At 36.2% G+C, this 25,782-nt stretch overlaps 1 protein-coding gene across 16 annotated transcripts in view; it reads left to right on the top strand.

Annotated features, from left to right (window-relative positions):
- ptprsa (protein tyrosine phosphatase receptor type Sa) overlaps positions 1–25,782 on the top strand; it is a 240,092-nt gene that overhangs the window by 141,387 nt on the left and 72,923 nt on the right. For 7 of the 16 annotated variants that reach the window (XM_044130248.1, XM_044130259.1, XM_044130253.1 and 4 more), the window contains 4 exons: positions 1,732–1,740; positions 8,105–8,122; positions 16,739–16,849; positions 19,623–19,634. In XM_044130248.1, coding sequence (XP_043986183.1) covers positions 1,732–1,740; positions 8,105–8,122; positions 16,739–16,849; positions 19,623–19,634 — 150 coding nt within the window. The remainder of the gene's footprint in view (positions 1–1,731; positions 1,741–8,104; positions 8,123–16,738; positions 16,850–19,622; positions 19,635–25,782) is intronic. The other 9 variants (XM_044130254.1, XM_044130258.1, XM_044130260.1 and 6 more) reach the window with 3 other exon arrangements.

The following is a 25,782-nucleotide window of genomic DNA, read 5'->3' as shown; positions in this document are numbered from 1 at the left end:
TAGATATAAGATTTTATGTTTTTACAAATCATGTGTCAGAATTCCTTGATTTGATTTTTCAAAATGACTACTCATAAGTTCAGTTAGAATACAGGTAAATTACTTTTCAACATTTCAATATCCAAAAAAACTGTCTCATTGGAAAGTGACAACATTGTCCACATTCTGCACAGTGAAATCAGATGGGGAAATGTATTCTTGTTCAGATTGATTAAAGCCCACACATTGCCCCAGTAACGCAATGTCTAATTATATTGCTAATTAAAAGCAAGCCCTGCAGTGGCTTTGGGCAACAGGGGTAGATATTTTAGGTCGATGATTTGTCACCATTTGAAAAATCCAATGACTCCTTTGATTTGTTGCTGCAATCGTAAATCAGGAACGAGGCCTCTAAATAAAGATTCTGTCACCATTGACCGTCTGCCCTGAATGAGGCCCCTAGAAGGCTGTACAGTCAGAATTACTAATATACTTTAACATTTCTATATGCTTTTGTAACTATGTTTCTATAAGAAAAGTTTCTATAAAAAAGTAGTTTCTCTACTTTTCCTTTAGAGAAAAGTTGTTAAATATATATCTTCGAATATTCTGAGTCAAATATTGCCTGTGATGTTACAGATTTCTGGAGTCCATTGTAAAAATACTGTGTTGTATAAAAGCATTTACACCTGTTAAACCTTAGTATTTTATCACATAGCAAGCACAAACATAATTAGATTTAAGTGGAAGTATATGTGATGGCACAACAGAAAATAATCTACAATGTGAAATATATATTTTTAAACAGTATAAAAAGTTTGGCCTATTTTACTCTTTTACATCTATAAAACACAGCATAAAAGAAACCAGTCATTATGTTCCTGAGAATAATTACAATCAGGACATAACACCTTTTCAGAAAAAAACAAAAAAGTTCCCAAAATTTTATTGATGAACTACAACTCTTCACATTTTGTAGCGTATTATATTTAGTGTACCTTGATATACACAGTTGGAATGTGTCCTAGGATGTATTTTTCATACATTTTAATCCTAATCAGATGAATATTTTATAGACTGTAATGTTTGTTTTTCGGTTACATTTGTTTTCCCCATTAGCAATGTACTATTCTGTTCTTTGATCATTTAAATGGCGAGCTCCAACTTCTGAACAACTGTTTAACCTGTCAAACTGTAAAAATCTTTAACCTGTCCCATGTGCCTTTGTTAGTTTTAAGCTGCTGTGGATAAAAGAGATCCAGCTTCCAGTGTTGTCTAACCTCTGTATCATCTGTCTGTCTGTCTCATGATGCCTTGAACTTTCTTTGTGTTTGCTGTTTAACAGTTGTTCTGCTGTCTCTCTGTTAAAATGTTTGTCTTTGTTGGTGTCTGAAACTGAGATGTGCGTTGAAGCGCATCACAAGGCCTTCAAACACCTTGTATTTGTTTTTGATTCATAGCACAATTTAACATCAACATTAACATGATCAAATAAGAAAAAAAATGTAACGAGTAAACTACAGGCATTAACATTATTATTACAAAGTAAGTAAACATTAAAAATAATAATATTAATAATCATAAATTCAAATTAAGTTGATACTTAAAATATACAATTGTTAGAAAAGCGCAACAAATAACTAGATTTTAACTAATTTGGATATTTGGCAATCCTAACCTAACTTTATCCATAAAAATGCTGTGTTGTTATTTTTTCTTTCTAATTACTTTTTCTTGCTTTGTCATTTTCAGAAAGATTTGGTAAGTGACTTGCAAAGCCCATAAAACCAACTCACTCTCCTTGAAGCAGACAGCATATTTAAACCACTTCCCAAAATGCATGCATCTCTCGCTCCCCAACTCTTACCTTCTCCCTTTCTTTAATGTGTTCCCCATGGTCTTCCTCTCTGCATTCTTAGCATTTTCTTTTGGTTCCCCCCAACTTTTGCTACACTCTAAAAAGTGTTTTTGGCTACAGTTCATTTAAAAGACTTTTTTACATTAACTTAATTCATTTGGTTTATTGATGACAACTTGCTTTTTTGTGTACAATGTACTCAAAATTTAGAAATATAACTAACTTAAATTAAGTTAATTAACTTAAAGGATCTTTTTTACTTTCTTTTTACTTTGACTTTACTTGAAACAGTTGAGTTCAATGGCAGTTTTGTGACCTATGTCTGACCAATTCAGTTTACTGAGTTGGTCAAACTCAGACTTTACAATACATTACGTTCATCCAACTCAATTCACTAAGTTCATGCAGCTCAGTATTCTATGATCATCCACCTCAATTCTTTAAGTTCATCCAACTCAATTTACAAAGTTTTTACAACTTACTTTTACCCAAATTATGTGTTTATCTCTAATAAATAATTCAAATCTCTTTGAGTTAATTCTATAGAAAGTCAAGTCAAACATTTACGTTGTTCCAACTTAAATGTTGGAACATTAAAGTTGTTCCAAATTAAATATTGGAACAAATTTTAACTTTAGTTCCAAACTAAAAAACTAAATTATCCAAAATTACATTATTACTTACACTGTGCTTAAAATGCAGCTAGAATTTAAATTATTTTAAATATATGTTTTAACATGTTGTTTTAGTTTTTCAAAGACCCTGAACACTGAAAATGCATATAGTAGAACCAACTTAATTCATTTGCTTCAATTGGTAATAAGTAATTCAATGAAGTTGTTTGCCTTAATTAAATTGCTTCATTTGCTAAAATGTAAATCCAATATAATTTATTATGTTGGCTTAACTTGACAAATTTAAGTCAGTCTTACTTCAAATAAAGAAGAAAACCAATAAGCGATATCTATTTTAAACAGGTTTTTTGGATCAGGCTGCCTTTATTTTGAAAGTAGTTAGACAGAAAAGTGAGCAATGACAAAGGGAGAAGACATGCAGCAACGGTCATCAGGCCGTTCGAACCTGCAACGGCTGCGTCGAGGACTAAGGTCTCCTTATGTGAATTGTGCTCTACCCTAGTGCCACCACAGCACCATGGTTGAAACAGGATCTGTCCTTGCGTCATGACATCAGACTTAAGATACAAACACAGCATTGAACTTAATTGTTTCAATACACTTTTTAGAGTGTCTTCTAGAGTACACTTTTTTGAGTGCACTTTCAAAAGTGTATTTGAAGCACTTTTGAGAGAGTACCCAATATCACCACCATAGAATCATAAAGCTGTTTTAAACAACAAGCAGCTTATTAGCGATATATGTGTACCAGTGGATGGAAGTCAGGAGTTAATCATAACTTTTTAGAACAAGCACCACTATTTAATAACACCACTAGAACTGACTCAGGAAAAAAATCATCACCTGCTACTGCAGCTGTAACACGACAGTGACCTACTTAAATTCAGTGATGGGAAATATGAAATTACTGGGGTTAGATTAAAAAAACATGCCATTATGTAGATGCTAATTTAAAATGTTATTATTGTTAAATTATTGTGTTTTTGCAGGGATCATCCCAACCCCAACAAAACACTGTTCAAAACAATTTGATTAGCTGCTTTCCCCATAAACCTGCCTTTAGCCTCCTGACAAAAGTTCTGTCAAACACAAAAATCTGATGCAACAGAAGCAGTACCTTCACTTAAGTACTGACAACAGTTTGGTGCAAAAGACCCCACTGAAACTGAAAAGAAGTGTTATACTGATAGCGAAGGCAGAGTGGTCTGCTTTCATTAGCACAGTTTGAAGTGGGGATTCCTTGTTGAGAAAATCTTTCACAGCTTTTACTTAGGATTACCACAATTATTTAGATTTGATATATTAAAATATTGAGCAAGAGAATATCCATCTCTCCATCCATTCATTGCTCCATCTATTAATCCATCATGTTGCATTTGGAGTAATAATGGCTCCTCACTGAGTGGCTTTTTATACTGTATCAGTTCAGGTTGTGTTTCTCTGTAGGAAAAGACAAATTCCTACCTTCTTCAGTCGGCATCTTCACAAAATGTTTTACTTGCTTTCTGGGGCTGATCATATTTTACACTTAGTTTGTCTCTTCCTGAACTGTGTGATGGATGAACAGACATATGTTCTTCATACATGAGGATGACTGTTTTAATAAAACATGGGGCCATCAGCACATCAAAAATTTCTCTTCCTAGTTTCTTGCCTGTTATGCCTCTATTTAACTTAAATGTTATACATTGGCTCCTAAGAGTGTTTTAGTGCCGTGGCATCATCATCAAGGCTTTCCCAAATTGTTTAAAGATTTATTAATCTCAGTACATGCAAACCTCAGATTGAATTAAGATAAATCAAATCTAAAGTCATGCTCTGGTATTTAGTGACTAGGAATAATTTTAATAATTTTAAGAATTATTATGATGATTAAAAACAAAGAGGACTTAAATCTAATGGTTGACTTTGGATAATAAGCAGAGGTCTTTAACCTTCAGAATCTATTGTTTGTTCCAATGAATCCTACAAAGTTACAGACTGACAAATTTGTTTTTAAGCTATTAGAAAAAATTTGGCTCTGCTGTGAACCTCTTAAGACAGAATAATAATAATAATAATAATCCCATTGTAAATGGAGAAAACGGTATTTGCAAGACAGCTCTCTAGCTGGCAGACTGGTTCCTTATGTTCCAAACCATGCTGTGCTGGTGGGGCAGTGATATTTGCATCAGGGTCCCCTAAGGAGTTTCTTTAGAGGTGTGTTGGGAACATGACATTTCTCCCCAGTTCCCATGGCTGCAGACCCCAGGCCTTCACTGGCCTTGTCAACTAGAATGATTCACTACAGGCCACAATGACAGGGAGAGGATGAGTATTCATAAAGATTATCGGCCCCTTTATTAAAAAGAAAAGGCTTAAACTTGTAACCTGATGATGCATGGATTCTCACTCTCTCAAATTTTTAAGTTGTGTGCGTTCAACCACACATGTTGGCATCAAAGGCTCTCTGGAGAAGAGAGGCTGGGACCTCTGCAGATGTAGTAACAATAGAGCTTTTTTTCTGGGCTGCTACCACACAACCAGACTCATGAGGGAGGGGGCTTGGAGCAAAGTGAAGGTCAGCCAGATGCCCTCTGGAGGGTGGTCAGACTTTGACTCTCAGCCAATCACGTTTGCCTTACATGCAGATGTGCAACATCTCGGGCCAAACTGCTTCTGGATAGCCTTTAGTGATACTTTTTTAACACATGCAGAGGGTTGTTGAACAAACCAGATGGATGAACTATAGAAATAAAATAATGCTACATTTGATAGTTTGAGGAAGATGCCGCATGTGGAGATGTATTTAGGTCATTGTTCCGCTAATCTGCTCAGTACCTGGTTGACCGAAGCTTAGAAGGAAAGCTTATGGCCAAAATGTTTTGTGTCATACCAGTGGATTTGGTATTGTAATTGAAAACCAGATATGCCCAACAGACTAACTTGTTTGTTTGTTTTTTTGTACCTAGTTTAATTTGGTCTGCTTATGGTGTTTGAGTTTTGAAAATTAAAATATTCTACAAATACTACCCTCTCACCCACCTCACTAATTTTATTTCACTTTATTTTACCCTTTTGTCACTCTTTTTCTTTTTGTGATTGATGTAAATTGAACTCCCTTGAATAAACCTGCTCTATTAACCCTAACCTTGCTCTAACCTTAACCTAACTTGACCTCTAACCTCTTAACTCCTAACTAAAATTCATCTCAGCTAAAGCTAAATAAACCAGCTTCCTGCAGCCTCTAATCAATTCTAACTCTTTAACAACATAACATTCCCAGTGTCCCGTGTCCTGTGCCTTGTGACTTACCCAGCAATATGTATCATTTAAAAAATATATATTAAAATGCCATATTAGTTTTGTCTGGTTTTTCAATGATTCTCTGTTTTCATTATTGACCATATGTGAATTTGGTTTGATTTTGTGGTGTGTACACAACAATTATATTAGTACTGGTTTGTAGAGCACTGTGAAACTCATTCTATGCTCATCAGTTAATATACTGTTTTTATTATCATCATCATTATTATTACTTTTGTATAATAATAAATTCTTATTATGCAATAATATTGTATAATATTATTGGCATCCTTATATACATTCTTTACAATGTATTTAGGGTCTGAAATTTTTATGTAGTTTTAGTAAAGATTACAAGCACAGCTGGGACACATTGTTAAAAAAGATAACGATGAAGGTTCATTGCAAACCAGACAGAACTTTAAACTCAATGAGTACTAATTTTTGGTATCACAAAAGAAGATCCTTTATGCATAAATACAATAACAGTTTAACAATGTTGAAATTTTGTCTCTTATCTAGAGTACATTCATCACCTGTTGTATTACATATTTTTGGTCCAGTGCAGGTATTCTGTGTTTTTGAATTCTTATTCTTGACATGGTGACCAAAAATTAGAGTATAATTTAAGACAGGGGTGGGCAACTCCAGGCCTCGAGGGCCGGTCTCCTGCAACATTTAGATATATCTCTACTTCAACAACTGAGTCAAATAATGAGGTCATTAGCAGGACTGTGGAGAAGCTGACTGCTGTTAGGAGGTGATTTTAGCTATTGGATTCAAGTGTGTTGGACCAGGGAGACGTCTAAGAGTTGCAGGACACCGGCCCTCGAGGACCAGGATTGCCCACCCCTGATTTAAGAAGACTAGGAATCTCCCCCATTTTTGTAAAAAATTAAAGCTTCACAAAAGCCACCATATCCGTGTTTTAAAAAAATTGAAAAAATGTAGGTTCTATTTGTGAATCCAGTTGTTACCAATAATGCATTTTGAAATATGTGTTGTCTAGCAACACACATTATGCTGATATTGGACTATATTGAGAGAGATGATTTGCTGTGGTAACTCCTGAAAGGGCAACCCAAGAGGAGACAAAGGTTAATTGTTATGTGTATAATACTAAGCATAATGTCACTCATTTTTGTTAAGATCAGATATTGTAATATGGACTTTTCATTTGCAAAAGAGGAAAACTATAGCTAACTTAACATTAAGCAATTGTTGGACATTAATACTCAGTTGAAAATAGCTTGAATGTATGAGAAGGCTGAGATCTTCATGAATAAACTTGATGAACAGTACATAGCTTTGATGCTTAGCATTGGGCCAGCAGGCCGGAAATGTGAAATAGGGCTTCCTCTCCAGGATTGATTTGCCCTCCTAGCTTTCTCAAAACATGAATAAGGACACAGGTTTTCTGAGAAAATAGTTTTGCAGGGTAGTACTGAGACACTCCATATATAAACAGAATGAAAGACAAAAAATAGAAATAAGTAAGCAAAAAGGGAATAAAAAAAACTGGAAAAAAAGCAATAAGATGAATGGAAAAGTTATTTTGAATTCAAAGGGGCTGAGGCCAAACTGTTTTCTTTGTGCAAACAGGTTTAAGCTCTGCAGCACAGACATCTTAAAAACCCACCTCCCAAGAGTTGGAAAAAAACTCAATATTTTATTGTCCCTAATGAAACATTTGGCTTGCAGTCAAGTATGTAACAATATAGCTTCTCAAAGTAAACAATAAATAAAAAAAACAAAGCTTTTAGTGGAAAAAAAATAGAAGTAGCCAGGGGATCAAATAACTGCAGACACATGATGAACCTTGAGGTTCAGTTGTTACAGTTAAGAAGGCTTGTGCTTGTCTTGCACAAGAAAGAATAACTTGTATGTAAAATATGGAATGTTATCTTAAGGCTTAAGGTATAGTATAAAATTCTAGCAAATCTGTTTCCAGTTTCAAATAATTTTGTTGTTATATCCACACCTCTTATGGTTGGAAAAAAATGCTTATTGGTACCAAATTAGCAAATCAAATTTCATATGTTCATGTATCATACCTGGGTTTCAGGTATGATAAAATACTAACACTAATTCTATCAAATTATTGCACCTCTCATCAAAGAATATTTAGGCAATAATTTAAAAGAAATTCCCAATCAGTAAAGCATGTTTCTCTTTTGTGATACCAGCAGAAAAAAATGCATTTTATTTATTTATCATCTGTTAAATAATTTCTAATGATATTATAACTTAGTTCAGTGACCTTTTCATCCCACATACTTTCTAACTTATACTAACATTAACCCAGAGCTGAACTGATGTTATGTCTTCACTTTTGTGTCTCCTCCAGAGGGTACCCCGATTCGAGGTAAGATGTTTAGAGTAAAAAAGAACAAATAAAAGAACAGAATAAACATATTTTAACTGAATCATAAAGAAACATAACCACCTCTAATCCAACCAAAGTTACTAAATATGAGCGACAATAAAAGAAAATCAAATTTCTATTGTACTAACAGTATTATGCCATTCGTGTTTGTCTACCATGTTTTCTGTACTCAGACTAGTGTGTTCCAGTCCCATGTCTCATCTCATTGTTTATGTATTAGTCTTACATGTGTTCTGTGTTTTCCCTTTCTCTTCTTTTCTTCACTAACATGAACCTACCGAGCAATGTGACATTAGAATATAGTAATTTTGTACCTCAACCGTTAAACATTTTGAGCAAAGACATAACTGTAAAAAATTAAAAGGTTGGAGTCGGTGGCTCTGGATGTTGATAAGACCAGACTATGTTCTGCTGGAAACTGTTTAAGACTTCAGTAACCTCATTTCTTCCCTCTCCTTGTCTGCTTTGATCTTTCCGTTCACCGCCACGTCACGTATGTAAATGCACCTCCCTCGTACTTTGAGATATGTCAGGGGAAAAACTGGCATAAATTACTTTTGATTTAATTCCCTCCACTCTGCTCTACAGCAGCTTGTACCTACAAACCAAAAGGGGGGTGTTTCTGGGTGCACTGGCTGCCTTTTGAGAATTGGCAACATCCACAGTTTTCTCACCATGCAAAAAGCCGCTTTGATAATGGCGGAGGATGAACGGAAGGATATAAAGGAAAGACTACAGTGACATAGATGTAAAGATGCTCAACTCCTGTGAATTACACAAAATCACTGCGCAATAAATTCCTCATCTACCCTCATTATTCTTTTCATTTCCCCTGATAATTTAACTTTCACTTGTAATTATCCATCAGGCGTTATTGCTCAAACATATTCTTCCCTGGTGACTCAATGTGATTTCAGTGTGTTTGTTGAAAAATGCCTTTGTTCCACAGTCTGAACAGGTAAGTGAATTTCTCAGCTTGACAGGATTGGCCATGTATTTGAAAAGATGGAATAAGTATTTTTGGTTTACAGTTTTGCTACAGCCAAAGAAATTATTTATATTTTTTTTTCAATGCAGCTCTCTTTGAGGTTAAAGTCATGCATTTCTAATCATACATTAACATCATAACGTTTTAGTCACCTTTTAAAGCCTTCACTCATTAAAGATACAACCAAACTCCCTCTTCATCTCTTTGTTTGATTAAGAAAGGCTCATAAATCATATTACATTGAACAAAAGCTAACATTATTCATGAACTTTGTATTTGCATAATTAGATAAGCAGCCTAGGGCTTTTTTCTCCCTCTGCATTACTCTTCGCCAATGCTGACTTGCCTTTAGGAATGTGTGGCCTATATCAAAATAGACAATACTACATCTCACATGCAGGGATAGACTATTTTGTGATAACAAGGTTACACCAGAATTTGAAAAGGTTAGGTTTCAAAAATCACTAAAGTGTTTTGTTCATTTGTGGCATGTTTTAATCCATGTTTATTAAAGAAAAAGAGAAAGTGCTGAAATAACCAGAGTTTTCCCCAGCAGTATGTTGCACAGAGTAACTCGGCTCATCTATTACATCTCCATATCATCAACAAAGGCAAAGCTGGTTGCTTATGAAAAATAGACTCTTAAAAAACATATATATTTTTTGATAACCAAGAAAACCCAACCCATTGACCGTTGTACAGTTAGCACACTACATGTACTTGAGTCACAATTAAAAAGTTATAGAAAGTGATCCAAACTTCCTTAATCAGTTACTTTGTTTCTATCATACTGAGGCAATTTTTTCCTCACTCACAACCAGGTAGCTGAAAGAAGGCCTCTACAGATTACATTGCTCACATGAAAGCCAAATTAGAATTTATTTAGTTTTTTTAGGAAAACTTGCATAAAATCCGCTTTTTTAAGCTTTAAATTATAATTTCATTCCCTCATCAAAAAACATACCTGGAGCGTTGCCTTGATTCTTTCATGCAAGTTTGAGAATTCCACAGATTTCCAATATCAGCCATTTGGTGGTGCCTAACCAAACACTGGCTCTTACCAAATGCCTACTTAACCAAAAAGCTCCTTCTAGGTGCTTTTTAGTCGCCAGCCGAGCTTTCGTCTCACAGATCACTTCTTCCTTTGCACCTCCTCCACTCAGCTCCTCCAGAATGCAGTCAGCAGCAATTATCAACACCTGGTGAAACTATGTCTACTGAGCTTATTATACAAACTAATTCTCAGTCCAGCTTTTCCAGTTGTAAAAGGCTTAATGGAGGAGAGTTGTTGTCATGACGTGCTGAAAGTGGAGTGTCAGAAAAAATAATAGCTTCTTACAGAAAGGCAAACTTGAAGTCGCCTCTTGAAGTTTGCATCAAATTGACAATCGAAGGTAACAGTTGCAAGATTGTGTTTTAAAGCGGTACATTGTGCCTGGAAAATACATAATTTCTCTCTTTTAAATTATGCTATGCTTTTTTTATTCATAATAATTGCCTAAATACTTTGGTGATCATACCAGCCTATTGTAATGGCATGTTATTCCTGATTATCGTGTGTTTAGAGGGAGGTAAAATCCAGCCCCATCACTAAGTCTTTTTCATGTCACTTTCATATAAAAAATAATTTGGATTTCAAAAGTAGAATTTATTTCACTTTGTTTCGGAACCATGCAGGTGCTGGCCTTGAAGTGTGAGACAGGTGTAAAAGGCAGCTTAGCTTCCTACCTGCGTCATTACTAATTCCATAGAAGCGTTAAAAACCAACAGATGGGCTCTGACAACAATGGCATCACACGTGGAGCCCCATGCTGCTGCGGTCGCAGCATAGTGACCTTGTGGTGGTGACAGACCATTGCCGGAGTGACAGCGAGGGCTCGGACGTAGGAACGAGACAGAGGGAGTGTAGCAAGTTCAGACGCGGCTGCCATGTAGTGACACTGGCTGTCTTCAGTCATGCAGCTATTAAAACCAAGAATATGCATCTGAATTTTGCTGCCTTTGAAATGTTGTCATTCACAGTGGCCAAATATGTTTGAGTCATGTGCATCACTGCTACTTTGTATGAATTTTTTTTAAGTGTTTATCTTACAAAATGTGAAGCCTACCACCTAGGCAACATTTGTGTAGCCAAGCTGCAATTATTAAACATAAAGCATAAGTATCTTTTTGAATGTTTTCCCCCTCTTCATATCAGAAAACTATAGCTTTCAATATTAAGTATCCCACAGTTGTCTCTGCACTTAAGTGGGTATGATTCATATACTGCAAAGGTTATTATCTTTACGTGTCCACCGATTCAGTAAGCTGCTAATTTGGAGCTCTAATTGGACTATAGCAGAGTATTAGTGAGCAGTGTTTGGATGAGGAGAAATGAGGGACTAATGGAAGCTGTGAACTGCAAAAGCAAAATAAAATTATGAAAAGAGCAGTGTGCCACCAGCAGGTCTGAGTGGGATGCGGAAGGAGCAAGAGGGAGGGAATGAAAGACTAAGGCTTGGCCAGCCATTTTGTAGATCGCCTAAACAAATCAATCAAGGTCCGCTGGAGCACACTAATTGAATTACACAAATGGGACTGAGGGTGGGGGACTAGGAGTTGAGAGGGATGCACACATGGTAAAACTGCTATAAAGCAGCATGCAGGGTGGGCAGATCACAGCTTCAGGCACTTTTGGAAATTAATCATCCATGCCGACCCCCCCTTACTTTTCTTTTACTCCCATTTGTGTCATTCTGTGTTTGTGTGCTTTTCTATCACTTCAACTCTTCCCTCCACCACTTTTCACTGTTATTCTCTTTCTGTGTTTCTCTCTTGTCATTTTCTTGTTGTCAAGCAGGTTATTTTTTATTTTTTTATTTTATTTTTTACAAAAGAGATATAAGCTTTTAGAAACATGTTAAAACAGGGTCCTCCTGCCAGAATGTTTAAAAGGAAGAACACATTCCCTAAGGACAAAATCATCCATGCTGACCCCTGGCCAACATTTTAAATAAAATAAGTCTGAAAATAATTTTCTAAAAAAAATGTTAGGCCGTGACTGTTCCCTTTATCACACCGCTGGCACCTCACTGCTCATCAGATCAACCTGCACAGTGTTGTTAAATAGGGCAGCTGTCGTGGCTGGGACAACTGTTGTAGACTCTGTGCCCATTACAGCCTTTTTCATTGAATGGATGAAGACAGTGAACATGCTGCGAGACAGCCATGAGTGGGTAGCAGTGGAGGATGAAAGATGTAAGTGTTTGGTGATTATTCTGACTGAATTGAAGAGGAACTGGTCCAGATGGTAGATGAGGTTATCATTTTCAGGAAGTATTTGTTTGACATATAGCCTGTTTATTTTGGATTGAAAAAAATACATTACATTAGTAAATGAAAAAAAAAAAAAAGTTTCAGTGTTCTCTAGTCTGACCCTGAATATTACTCGGCTAGTATTTACTTATTTTTTTTCATCAGTGTAGGGAGTAAATGGACATTATCACATCAATTCCCACTGTTACTCTCCATCAGCAATGTCGTGTCTATTTTATTTTAGCTTTGAGTGTAATTGCAGAAAAAATGCTTCACACAATATTTATTAAATTTAATTATAAAGTTCCTTTCAAAAGTATTCACACACCTTTTTACAACTTCAACTCCATGCAGAGAGAACCCAGGCTGAGACTTGAACCCAGGCAACAGTGCAACCCTAACATTTCACCCTATATATTTTACTGTGGTTACAAGGTTTGATACAAACTCCTATAGTGGCTCAAAGACATTTTATTGCTGTCAATGTCAACCCCTCTAAGTTGATTGCAAAACATAAGGAATTTAATCTGGGAGGAACTGTGAAATATCAAAAATGCTCACCATAAATTTCATATCTGTATTTTTTTAAATATTGAAGACCATGATGTTAATCCTTCCATTTTACAAGTCTATACTACTTGTGTTGAATTATTATATGTAATCTGCAAAAGACAGAGTTTTGCCGTTGTTTCATGTCAAAAACTTAAAGTGTATACTGTACTTTTTTTGACAAGGCACTGTTTGAGATTCATAAATATTTGCATTTATAAATAGAAATCTATAATTGGAATTTTAATTGTCAAAGTAAATCAAAGTCATCAAACTATCTATTTACATTTTCTCCAGGGATGTTATTCATATTTATTCATAGTCTCAGTTATTTTTTTTTTCTTTCTCTTCGTTGAAGTCAGAATCGAATGATGTCATACAATAACTAGAATTGTTATTCAAAACATGTTTTTTTCAAGCAAACTATTGGTACCAGCTGTTTTTGTAATTGCTCCTGAAATGAAGCAAGCCCAAATTGTTTGCAGCAGTTATGACCATTGATGTTTATGATAAGACCCAAAAAAAAAAATTTAAAAAAAAGGGCCAGCATCCGATCAAGCTGCTTGGTGGACTCTCTTAATAAGCACAGTAACAACCATTTAATGGGGGGGAAGAAAAGCCGCTTGCTACCAAGCGTGTCTTTATCTGTAAACACTCATGGTGTGAGCAGTTTCAGTGCGTGGCTTTATTTATTGCATTTATAGAAGATAATTTTTGCCATTTACTTCATTCCTTATGTTTTCTTGTTTTCTTGATAAAAGAAGAAAAATGCCCCTGGCCACATGCGCTCTGGTTAGCCACGGGCTGGCGGAGGACGCAGAGTGCAATTATGCAAAACACACAGAGTGCAGTCACTTAAAGAAAGAGAGACAGACAAAAGGAAATAATAGTAAAAAAAAAAAAAAGAACCCTGTTGTTTCTGGAGCTTCAGGATATGAAGCTGTTTCATTCTGCTTCTTAGAAGTCAGTCGGTATTGAATATAGTTTAACTGGGTATTTTGGTTTAATTGCAAAATGTAATATTCACATTTGAGTGATTAAAATTAATCAATGTTACTTTTGGAGAACAGCACAATATCAGACAACATGTTAATATGGCAGAAATGTAGACTCACCAGTCACTTTTACATGTTTGCAATTGGTTATGGACACATATTGTGATAGACTGCAGTGAGTCACTATCATAGCACATGGCAGTGACTCAGTGTATTTAGATATCTAGATGTGCCATCATCTACACCACATTGAGAATTTTTTACACAGCTAATTTTCAGCTTTATAGAGAATGGTCCAAAAACAAGGCAACATTCAGCAACCTTATTAATTGGTTGAGTAAAAGTGCCTTGTTGATGTCAGATGAGAATAGGCAGACACGTTTACATGAAACCTGGCTGTTTGAACCAGTAGTACCCACCTGAACAGCACTGAATAGCTGCTGTCTACCAAAGTATTGTTACTAACTGCTTTCCACCCTTTATGAATCTGTGTTTCCATGTAACAATTTGGAAACACAGATTGTACCACCTGCTGCAATATCCTCCTTTCACAGAAGTCTAAGTGCAAATAAATCTGCTAAGGTATTCTCAAAGACATAGTTCTTTCTCTTTCTTGCGGCTACTTTACTTATTAGCTGTTGGCTTTTGTATTTTGCTAGGTTGTTTTGAGATTTTTTATTTTTATTTCTATATGTGATTTTTATTTATATTTTTCTTTTAAGCAGCCACATCATTATCAGCCAGCTGAAGTTTAACAAAAATGGTATACATAGAGCTGTGCTTTTTGATTTAACAAAGGTGAGTTCAGACGAAATATTTAGAATTCAGCTGAAGGAAGCTTGTCTGACAAGCTGCTGGCAGAGGTTTCTGGATCTGTCCACCTGGAGCTAGACTTCATATGTTTCTTACTTTGTGGTCTGAGCTTCTGAGCACATTCCAATCCACCTGCCACCACACTGGCATTTGCTGTTCCAAGCACACATCAAACAGATCAAAATCAGATGCTCATATAAAGCCAGAGCCACAAAAAAAAAAAAACTGTACCACCTGCACTCTGCAGGCAGATTTCTTTTTTCATTTGGTTCTCGAGGTACATGCCAGGAATGGAGGCCTCTGAGTGATGAGGTGATCTGAGCAGTAAAGCAAAATGAAGAGAAAGTAAAAGAAAACCAAAAAATGAAACACTATCGATTGTTGTACCTTCAGGTCTGTTCTCCGTTTAAATTGGTAAATATATTTGCTCACACCTCAAGGTCTAAAATACTCTTTTCTCTATTAGGCGGCGAACGGACTGAAAGCGTGACTAATCTTTATAATTAACCAGGATCGATTGTCTAATTTGTGGATGAGGTGAAACGTGTTATTTGAACACTGTTTCAGAGTGGTGGCCTTGTACAACATTGTGTTTACTTGCAGATGTGATGGAGAGCGTTATAGTATATTACAAAGCTTTCAGGGCAGCTGCTGGCATATTGATGCTTCTTGGCTAAACGTTAACGAGCGATGGTGGTGTTGTGTTTGTCAGAGAGTCCCAGGCTACAATCTGTCTGCTGAGCCAGCCAGAGGCCCTAATGATATCATCAGGAAGTGCCGTCAACAACACTCTAACGAGGACTGATTCTGGTGTTTTACCTCCCTCTTTTGTTCCCTGCTACCTTTTCCCCATACTGCATCTGAGTGCTGAGGTTGTCTTGCCTTGCACACAAACAGTTAACTCCAACCAAAACATAAAAAATTGTATTGCATTAAAGAATAGTTCATGTCTTTTGAGATAAATCATAAACAATGACGAAATGAGTAAAGAGTAAACTGAGTAGTAGTCTGCCTCTCAAATACACTCGTACTCCTTGAGCTTTTCCAATTTTTTCCATATGTGACTGGCCATGACGAAACTAGGAACAAGTCTCCTCTGTGGCGTTTTGAGTTGGTAAGTTAGTCAGAGTTATTTGTATGATGAATGGAGCTAAAATCAAGTTAATCCTAGAAGAAATGATAAGGACTGCAAAAGACCAGAGACTAGGACTGAAGGTCATGTTCCTGCAAGACAAGCCTAAACTTAAAGCCAGAGTCACAAGTGAATGGTTGGATCAAATGATATTGCAGGTTTAGAATAACTCGGTGAAAATCTGCAACTAAATTCAACTCAATATGTAGCAAAATGCGAAATCCAAAAACAACAAAATGTTTTTGAGTTGGAAAGTGGGAAAAGTGGGAAAACATTTCACTCATTAAATTTGCAAGGTGGGACGAGATATACCCTGAATAACTTTTAGAAAAAATACAAAAAACTGGCAAAGTGTGGCATGGATCTGTATTAAGCCCCCTTGGGTCATTACTTAAAATGATAATTTAAGATCAATTAATTTCTTCTGCAGTTTAATTACTTAACTTACAAGGTAACCTTTACACTTTTCTTCTTTACATTTCATCACACTTTTTTTTTTTTACTTTGTGGCTCCGTTTTGCAAAAGATTTAACCATTGCTGCAATTCCAAAATGACTGATTCAGTTCACATTTTGATTTAATTAGCTTTTTGTCAACAAATGACTGAGGCTGGAATGCAGCTGAGTAAGTCATGCTAGCCTGTGTCAGCATTGCTGCAGAGAGAGACTGTATTTGAAATGTCCGTGTGAAATTTAAGTGATTCCAAGTGGTTTGATTTGTTTGTGTCAGATAGACTAATCACATATTTTCTGCTTTCTTTCTCTGTGTTCTCCACGTTTCTCCCCCTTCCCACCTTTTCTTTGTCGAATGTTGTCTTTCCCCAGGTGCCTTGCAGATCGAGAACAGTGAGGAGTTGGACCAGGGGAAGTACGAGTGCGTGGCGTCTAACGAGGAAGGCGTACGCTACTCGTCCCCCGCTAATCTTTATGTGCGAGGTAGGAAGCAACCAGACTGCTGAGCCAGGCAAAAAAAAGTAACAAAAAATAAATAAATAAAATCTACTTTGTCTAAATAAAATGTCTTCACAGTACAGCTCATCTTTAATTAGTATTCTTGAGCATAAAATACTATAATTGCTTCCATTAAACTCCGTTTTAATCTAGAAGTGTATGCACAAGATGTTTTGCAAAATTAATATCAAAGGAATTTAAATCTTCTACCATTTATATCAATGCCTTCCCATAATTGTTTTAATGCTCTGAAACTTCCAAATGTAACTCTATAATTGACCAACTAATGTTCTTCTCTGTTATGATGCTCCATTTTGTCTTTCAATGCCCTCCCCTACTCACTTGGAAGGAAATGTATAGCCCAACAAGCCGTATGTCTTCACGCTATCAGTTGCCAAAGAGCTTTGACCTGTTAACTGTGTGCCCAATCAAATGTTTCCCCACTACGTCTCAAGTTGAAACCTTAAAACACACTGAAAATATTATTTTTTTGGTTTTGTTTGTTTTGTTTATGTTGTTTGATGAGTGTTTTACAGGTAATGGAGCACAACGGTAAGTGTTGATTTTGATTGATTGGCTAGGTAATGTTGCCACCAATCAAAATCATTCACCCCTTCTTGCCTTTTCCAGTTTTGGGGGAGGAAAGCAAAAGTATTTGTGTTATAACAAAGTGAAAAAGCACTGTATTTTACACACAGCTCATTTGTCAGATTGACCATAAATCCTACACTTCCTGTATTTTTTCCTCATGCTGCACTGGAGCATAAACCTATAGGGCTTCCCAGTTTTTACTTTTGAGTACTATCTTTAAAGGCCTTTACTGTCTGCACTTATTTTGGTTGACATGTTCCTGCAAAATGAATATATACATATATATATATATAAAAAAAAAACAATAATTCAGAGGGAACAGTTTCATAGGAAACAGACTATAAAGACAAAAGCCTATCCTCAACCACTAATGCTTAATGACAATGAATCCTGTTGAGGGAGCTTTAATAAATTGAAGCAGATGCATTTTCGGCATGTATTATTTATATTGTGCATATTAAATAAAGATGCCTCGGTATCTACTCGGTTTGTTCCCTCTGCTGTGTACCAAATAACTTTGTTCCCAATAAATAATTCACTACTCCAACATTATAAAATGGGTCGGGGAGCTGCTTTTTCATTATTATTGCTATCATCAGACTCGGTGAAATAGAAGCGTGGAGAGGAGAAATTCTACTACAGGGAGCTGAAGGTAAAAAGAAAATGGTTGTTCAAGACTGTCAGCATTCATCTAGCAGATGCACAAGCTGGTACAAATGTGATTCAGCAAGCAGTGTCAATTAGCAATCTGCAGTGGTGGTCTTTGCATGATCATCGCTCTGGGCAAACCCCTACCACAACAGATTATTTTAGGTGAGCAAAGAGAATTATGGTATATTTTTGAGAACACAAAAGACACTCCTCTTCCCTCTTCTCTCTTTTTGTTTTTATGAAATTGAAATTATTGTAAAGCATCTGTCATTAGGTTTCCTCAACAACAAAAAAAAAGAAAAAAACAGTTAGTAAAGCAGCCCTTAAATTAAACACTAAATAAGAATCTCAAATAGAGTTTCAACAAATCATCATTTGTGAGGCTGTTTTTTGTTGAGATATTTTCTACATTTTCCTTGACTGGCCATATAATAAGCAACAGAAAACCAGTTCAGGCCCTCCGTTGACCGTATAGTGCCCTGATGGTATGCCCCAGGTCAAAGCCCTCCCCTCTTACTATCTTAGTCGTCTTATTTTTTTACCCAAATGCTCTCAACAGAACTCATTAATATCTATGTAAAAAATGATTTTTAACATTTTGCAACTATTTTACATTAAATCATACATGCATTCCTTGAAACAACTTCCAAAAGCACATCCAATGTTATCACAAACACTGGCTCCACAAACATGCTTGTACAAAAGTACTCCAGATTCATAATTACTCCAGTGCATTCACACTATGTAACACACCTGTTATGCTGTGATGGTGTCAGCCTTTGATTGTTTTCAGTTAACTTTTGTCGATCAATTCTGATACTTGATGTTGACTATGTTTTGTTCACAAAGCAAAATGCACTTGAGATTAGCAGCTGTGTGGAAGGATAATTGTAGTGACGAGAGAGAAACCCTGAAAATGAGGCATTTGGGTACTGAAGCAAATGACACTTCTTCCCAAACATCAACCATAATGACAGTGTTTGCTGATTGGCTTAGAATAATTTTTTTCTTACTAGCCTTGAACTGCAGCTGCTAATTTCCCCCTGAATTGTCTTTTTAAATTTATTTGTTCTTTTCAATCTCTCATTTGTTTTTGTTTTCTTTATTTTCTCTTTATTTCATTTCCTTCTCTAACTAAATCAAATGTGGCTACCCCCATGAGCCTCTCATTGTGGCCATAAGAAGCTTGTGAAATTTTGAATTATGAGTATGGTACGCTTGAACTGACTCCAGTGGCGCCCCAATCCTTTTTCCTTAGCAGGCAGCAGAGCGACCACTGGGGTGAATCTGATTGTTTTGGTTCAAAGTTTATTTAAAGGGGAGGGCAGGCAAGTGTACTTTGAACACGGGTGTCACTGATGACAGGGACAGGGGTAAGGGGTAAAAAAGAAGGAAAGGGACATGTAGCTGCAGCTAAACACCTTGAGGTGGCTTTTTTTACTCTCTCTGTGTTTCCCCTATTTTTCTCTTCTCCTCATGTCATTGTGTTCTGCATCAACCCCTTTACATCCCTCAGAGCTTCGAGAAGGTTGGTGTGTTTTTTCTTTTTTACTTTTTTAACCCACATTTGAAAAGAAAAATCAACATGTTTGACAAATTTTAGCTGTTATTTAACTTTTGCAGAGCTCATTATATACTAATCTGAAAAAAACAACATACAGTTAATCCAAACTGCTAAATTATTTTAAAAGACCATATTTTTTTTCCAAATAAAAGATGAAATCAAACCCTGAATAACTCAGGTCTTGTTTATTTAATTTTATGTTTGCATTGTGGGGCCTTTTCACGTTTTGCATCCTTTGGTATTGCTTCTGCACCTGAACGCTTTACTTGCATGTGTTGTTATGGAAACTCAGCACATGAAAATAGCAGCACCTGTTGCATGATGGGAGAATGTAACTGCGCTTGCATGCCTGTGCAAAACCCCCTTTGGCCCCAATGTTGTTTTTCTTCTTCTTCTTTTTGCATTTTCTGTGTTTTGTTTTTTCCTGTCTTTCTTGGGTTTTCTAAAAATATTCTTTGTTCCTGACAACCCTATTTTTAGATTCTTTTGTTTTAGTTAATTTTTGAGTTGTGATGACGATGTGTGTGTGTGTGTGTGTGTGTGTGTGTGTTTTTTTATGGTCCTGTTTCTGTTTTGGTTTTTGTTTTTCGTTTACTATGTCATTTTTTGTGGTTCATTAGTTTGTAAAAAACCTGATGTTCAACCTGATATTGCTCGGCTTCTTAATACTCGGAGTGCAACTGCAAATGCCGAATGGAATTATAAATGTGTATACAGCCAGTGTTCCTGTCATCTGCTTTGGAGTGATCCATTACCAAAAAGATTAGACCTGATTGGGTTCCATGTTGATTTTAGGGAGCCATTAAGAGATGCCATTTGCAATATTGTGCAAATCAATAACAATACAGTGACCTCAGCATTGCATTTAGTGCTGCCAAACAAACGAGTAAAGATGCACATATACATATTTGTATTTTTTAGTTGATGTGATTCATTTCTGTTGACTGATTGGCTGCTGCCTTTCTCATAGTCAGGACAAAAAAATTACACTTTAATCAGTTATATTGTCACTTGTGTGATTTTTTTTTTTTTAAGTTCACATAAGTAAACAGTTTTTTTAATGTGCACACTGTAGATCTTAAACATCAGAAAAATTATCAAAATCCATAAGGGATTGATGCAAACTGATTAGTGAGCCCACAGTGAAACTCACAGTTTAACACTGTGTGCTTCAGCTTCTTTTTACAATGTAGTCAGATTTTTACTGAACCACCCATCACCTGCTGTAGTGAGTTGACCCATTACATTTTCAACTCAACTTGTCTGAATAGATAATACACCATTTTTGGAAAGGAAAGGAAAGTTTTAGCTATTGATACTTTGTCTTTTTTATTTTTTTTTTTGAAAACCAGTTGATCAATTAAGATAAATCAGTCCTCATTAACACAAGGCAGCTTCTGGATGAGGGCTTACTTTTCATAAATTTGACTGAGGATACCCAAGTAAATTATGTAAGATATGCTAGACTGGACCTCAAAGGTATGCTTATATTGAATATTGTCATACGAGATATTTTGAGTGACAAAGTTGCTAATAATAAACAATGATGAGCAAAAAGCCTTTGCACCAACTTCAAAAAAAATATTTTCAAATAACTTGCTGTCATTTTTGTACCTTTTAACAATTTAAACATGCCTAATATCAAAAACACAGATAAAACATGTAGCTGACATTCTCTAAATGTAATTCAATCTTGAATTGTCTTCCCTTATAGACATCTTATGTCTATAATAAATGGAACCAAACATGATTTCTCATATGGTTTGCTGTTGGAGCAGCTGCCTTTCTTTTATGACTTCCCACGTACTATTACATTATTTCCATACCTTTAGTATCAACAGCTGTCACTAACAGTACAGTATATTTTTTAACTCAATCTAATTATAGAATTCCAAACCCAGTTCAACAAAGAAACACTGATGCAGAAAGACTGTGCTGTTATGCATGTGCATGCTCTTCCTTCTACTATGATATTTGCCTGTTTGTGAATGTGCTTGCATGTCCTGCTCTGCATCCGTATGTAATGTTGGGAAAGAAAGCTAGATTACACCTTATGTTCTCACTGGCCAAAGCAAATTCTAGCCATCTCTATTAGATGTTTGCCTTATAAAAGCCCCCAAAAATTCTCATTTGCCATATAAGTGCCTGTATTCACCACACAAAACATATGGCCCATTACCTTCTTCACTAATAAACTCACTAATTAACTTACTAACTAGCTTGGCATGTACTGGAATTATCATACACGTGGGGGAATGTTCTTCCTCCAAGTATAGCTTGGCTGCTTGTCATGTACCTGTAAGACAATAGCAATAGTTAACACTCTGAAATCCCTTTTTATTATTAGATACCCATGCCATGATTCCTGTTAGTTTCCTTTAGGTAATAATTTCCATTTTGATGAGTCACCCATAGGGAGAGTTTAGCAGTGGTGCAGCAAAGGTATGTTAATAGGAGCCAACCCCTGCAGCTTAAATGTAAATGCTGTAGGACTCACCCTGCAAGTGTGACTAAAGAATCTTCATACTGTGCCTGTGTCCTCAGGCAGTAAGAGGGTGTAATCTCAGCTTCAAGGTGACACTAAAGGCTGCACATTATTTTGGCTTCCCCCTTCACTTTGGGGCAGCAAAATCTGCCTCACAAATATAGCCAATAATGTCCACCTTCTGACCTCTGTTTTTCAACACAAATCCCTCCACAACACCTCCCACTTAGTTAGTGCAATACTCTGGCATTCTCTCTCGACTGCTTCTCACCTCGTCCAGTGTATGGCTTCTTGTCTTTCTCTCCACATTGGGGCTTGAAATAAGACTACATATTGTTATCGGACCACATGAAATGTGGATGTTTGTTTTCGTTTTTCTCAATTCCAAATGGGCCGGCTGGGCTCCTGGTCTCTGTGAATGAGGAGCGTGTCCATGCAATTGGGATTCTTTCATTATTATTTTTTGTTGGAATGGCGATGCATTTTAAAGGTATTAAAGGTGAGGGTTTTATTTGCACATATAATATCAGACTGTATATTGACATAAAGTTCAGCTGAGCATGTACTCATAACTTTTAGAACTTTTAAAGAATGGTGACTTATTATCATGAGCCATTGAGGAAACTTTACATTTAAAAGTAAATTTTCATTTAAAATCTAATGACGGATAATGATGTGCAAAGTGTAGTGTTCTCCAGCATCAGTTGGGCTCACAATCAGGGATTTTATCAAAATAAAATGTTTTCCAAGATGATTGCTTTATCTATAGTTTCTAAAAACATCCTTATGAACATTGCTGTTTCAAGAAATGTTTTTTCCACACAAACACACCAAATGAAACCCAAAATATTCTAACGACGACAGCCCTGTACGTGGCACTGTAATGGGCCAAAGAAAAGACATAAAAAAACGATAAACTTATATGGTTGAGGTTAGAGGTTGGATTACATTGTTTTGAAAGAAAAATTATATTCTGGTTGCTTATCAAAAAGACAGTTAGATATTTGTGTTGTTGGTTTTTTCTTCACTTTTAACAGACAATATAGCTTTGTGATTCTTAAAATGACTTTTTTTTTTCTTCTAAAGGCCAAAATATTAAAATGACTTACTTATATAATAGCGGTTTTCACACCGTTCTCATTTATATGACACCGTAGTGTTCCAGTAAATGCATTGTTTTACATTACTATACAAGTAGACTCTTTCTAGTTCTATTTGTCCTCATGTTGGGTTTAAAAATTGCATATGACTCTTTTGTTGTTTTGTTCCTTTGTACCAGAATGTCCTTAAAAAAAATAATAATAATTAAAAAAAAGCTTAAATCGGATAAAATTTTAACTTCCTTGTCAGATTCTTCAATTGCTAAAGTTATTAGCTGATTTAGGATGCGTTTCCACATGGTTCTTGACATTGTAGTTTCTTAAAGGGGACTAGAGATATCTTCCTGTGGGGAAACCTCATTCACTTAACCACTTCAGCTCCCGGTCCATTGGCTGATCTGAGCCCCAGGGAGAGAAGATCACCCTGAGATAAACTTTGATTGAATGTTTCCCCAAAACACCCATGTTTGTCATGTTCAGTTACCACAGACATTTTCAATTGGAAGATAAATTCCTGAGACAAATAGAATCTTTAAAACATCTAATAGTATTGATGCAAACCTCTCTGTGAACACAGCTGCACTCTGGTACTGTCTATGCTGTTCGAATGTAGTTCTATTTGTGGATTTGTTAAATTTTGTTTGTTTCCTTTCATTTGATTTTATTTTGTGAGTTTGTGTGTCTCGAGCAATGCTATAATCAGTCATAAATGGCATGCTTGGATGGGCTTGAGTGACAATTTTTTGGATTGTTTTGGTACTCTGGTGTTCGCCCAAGTGTATGAGGGTGCACCGTTCTACGTCACTCATGCCATAGCCACACCCATGCATGTCTGTGTGAGGAATGGGCTGCCCTATCACCTTTGTTGGTTAGTTAGGTATGCTTTATCAAATTATAATGCAGAGAATTATTTTTCTCCACCCTTAAGGGATTGATTTTCTGCCTTTTTTTGACCGAAATAAGGAAAAAAAATATCTCAACTAAATACATAGTTTTGATAGCACCTTTTTTTTTTTTTTTTTGGAAAACAATATTTTTGGGGATTTGCAAGTGTCCATTTTTCTTGGTACATTTTTACTGCATGTCATTTTTCATAGCACAAACCAGCCTTTTTCAAAGGTCAGCTATGAACTTTTTGCCCTCAAGGTCAGGTCATGTTACGCCCAGAGTAATTGACATTAGCAGTGGATAGAACAGAGAATGCATACAGAGTAGATTGGAGACATATCAAAACCCCAACACCAGCCACGTTCCCCATTTGGGTGTCCTTCGCTCTGTAACTGAAAGTATCCATCAGTGTTTTATATTGATTTTACATGTACAATTCAGCTAAAAGAAAATCCCTCTAAGTTTGTTTATATAATAATTCTGCCTTAGTTTTGTGGATAAATTAGCTTTTTCCCATGCAACGATCATATGAATCCCATTTGGATCGACACGGTTTGTTTTTAAATCTAATTTTACTTTTAAGTTTTTCCCGCAATCACTCCCATTGCCCTGTTTTGTCCTTCCTTATGCCCACCTGTCCTAAACATTTAACTTCACTTGCACACAAAAGCAATGTTTAAGGCGGTGATGAAGGAACATGTACCTGATTCTTGATTTTAAGCCCCAGTGTGTGAGATCTCCAAACCAACTTTGAGCCACGATCTTTTCTTGTTCTTTTTTATTTACAATCAGTGACTTATTCTATCCCCCACTTATATCCTCCTCCTCCTTCTCCCCCCCTTTTCTGACAACCCGATCCCTACCTTTCCCTTGTTGCGTATTGTACAGTATGTCCGCATGTCAATCCATTTCCCTTTGTCTTGTCCGTTGTCTTGCTGCTTGAGTCTGTTTTTTTATTTCTGCCTTGCGTCTTGTCTCTCTTCCTTTGTTTTCTGCGTCTCTAAAGTCATCTTTCACATATGTTTCATCATGTTGTCTTCTGTGTTTTCACTACTTTCTTTCTCTCTTTTGACCTTTGCATCCCAACAAACATTTTGACATTGAATCTAAATATTTTCCTTGTTTTAGTCTGCTGTGTATTTGTAAAATCTTGACTTTCCTACATATAGCTTTCCTATGAAATTGCACGCAAATATGTAGAATGGTTGAAGAAAACATTAGGGTAACTGCAAACTCCTCCATGTCCCTAATGTCAAATGCTTGCTGGGATGCCTCTCTGTTTCTTTTTTGCAGAATCATGCTCTTTCACTCTATAGCTCTTGCATACTGTACACACGCACCTCCATGCCTATGCCAATGCAAAAAGTATATGCATCTATAGACCTACAGATACACACACACTCTACACTATACCTGTCACATCCTTCGTCTGAATCTCAGGTTTATTATCCTCCCTCTTCAATCCAGTCCCTTTCCATAACTTTAGAGGTTCTACCTGTCTTCCTCTCGTTGGTGGTATTCATTTCTCTTTCCCTCCATCTCTCCTTCCTATTCTCTGAACTTCTACTCACTGTTGATCCAGTTCTGTTTCTTTACTCCTACACTGTGTAGTAGTTAGCTTCTTGCCTACAATGGCTAC

Source organism: Gambusia affinis, linkage group LG10 (assembly GCF_019740435.1).
Source record: "Gambusia affinis linkage group LG10, SWU_Gaff_1.0, whole genome shotgun sequence".
Taxonomy (NCBI): Eukaryota; Metazoa; Chordata; class Actinopteri; order Cyprinodontiformes; family Poeciliidae; genus Gambusia; species Gambusia affinis.
The sequence above is the reverse complement of the archived record's forward strand: the minus strand, read 5'-3'. Positions and strand labels throughout refer to the sequence as shown.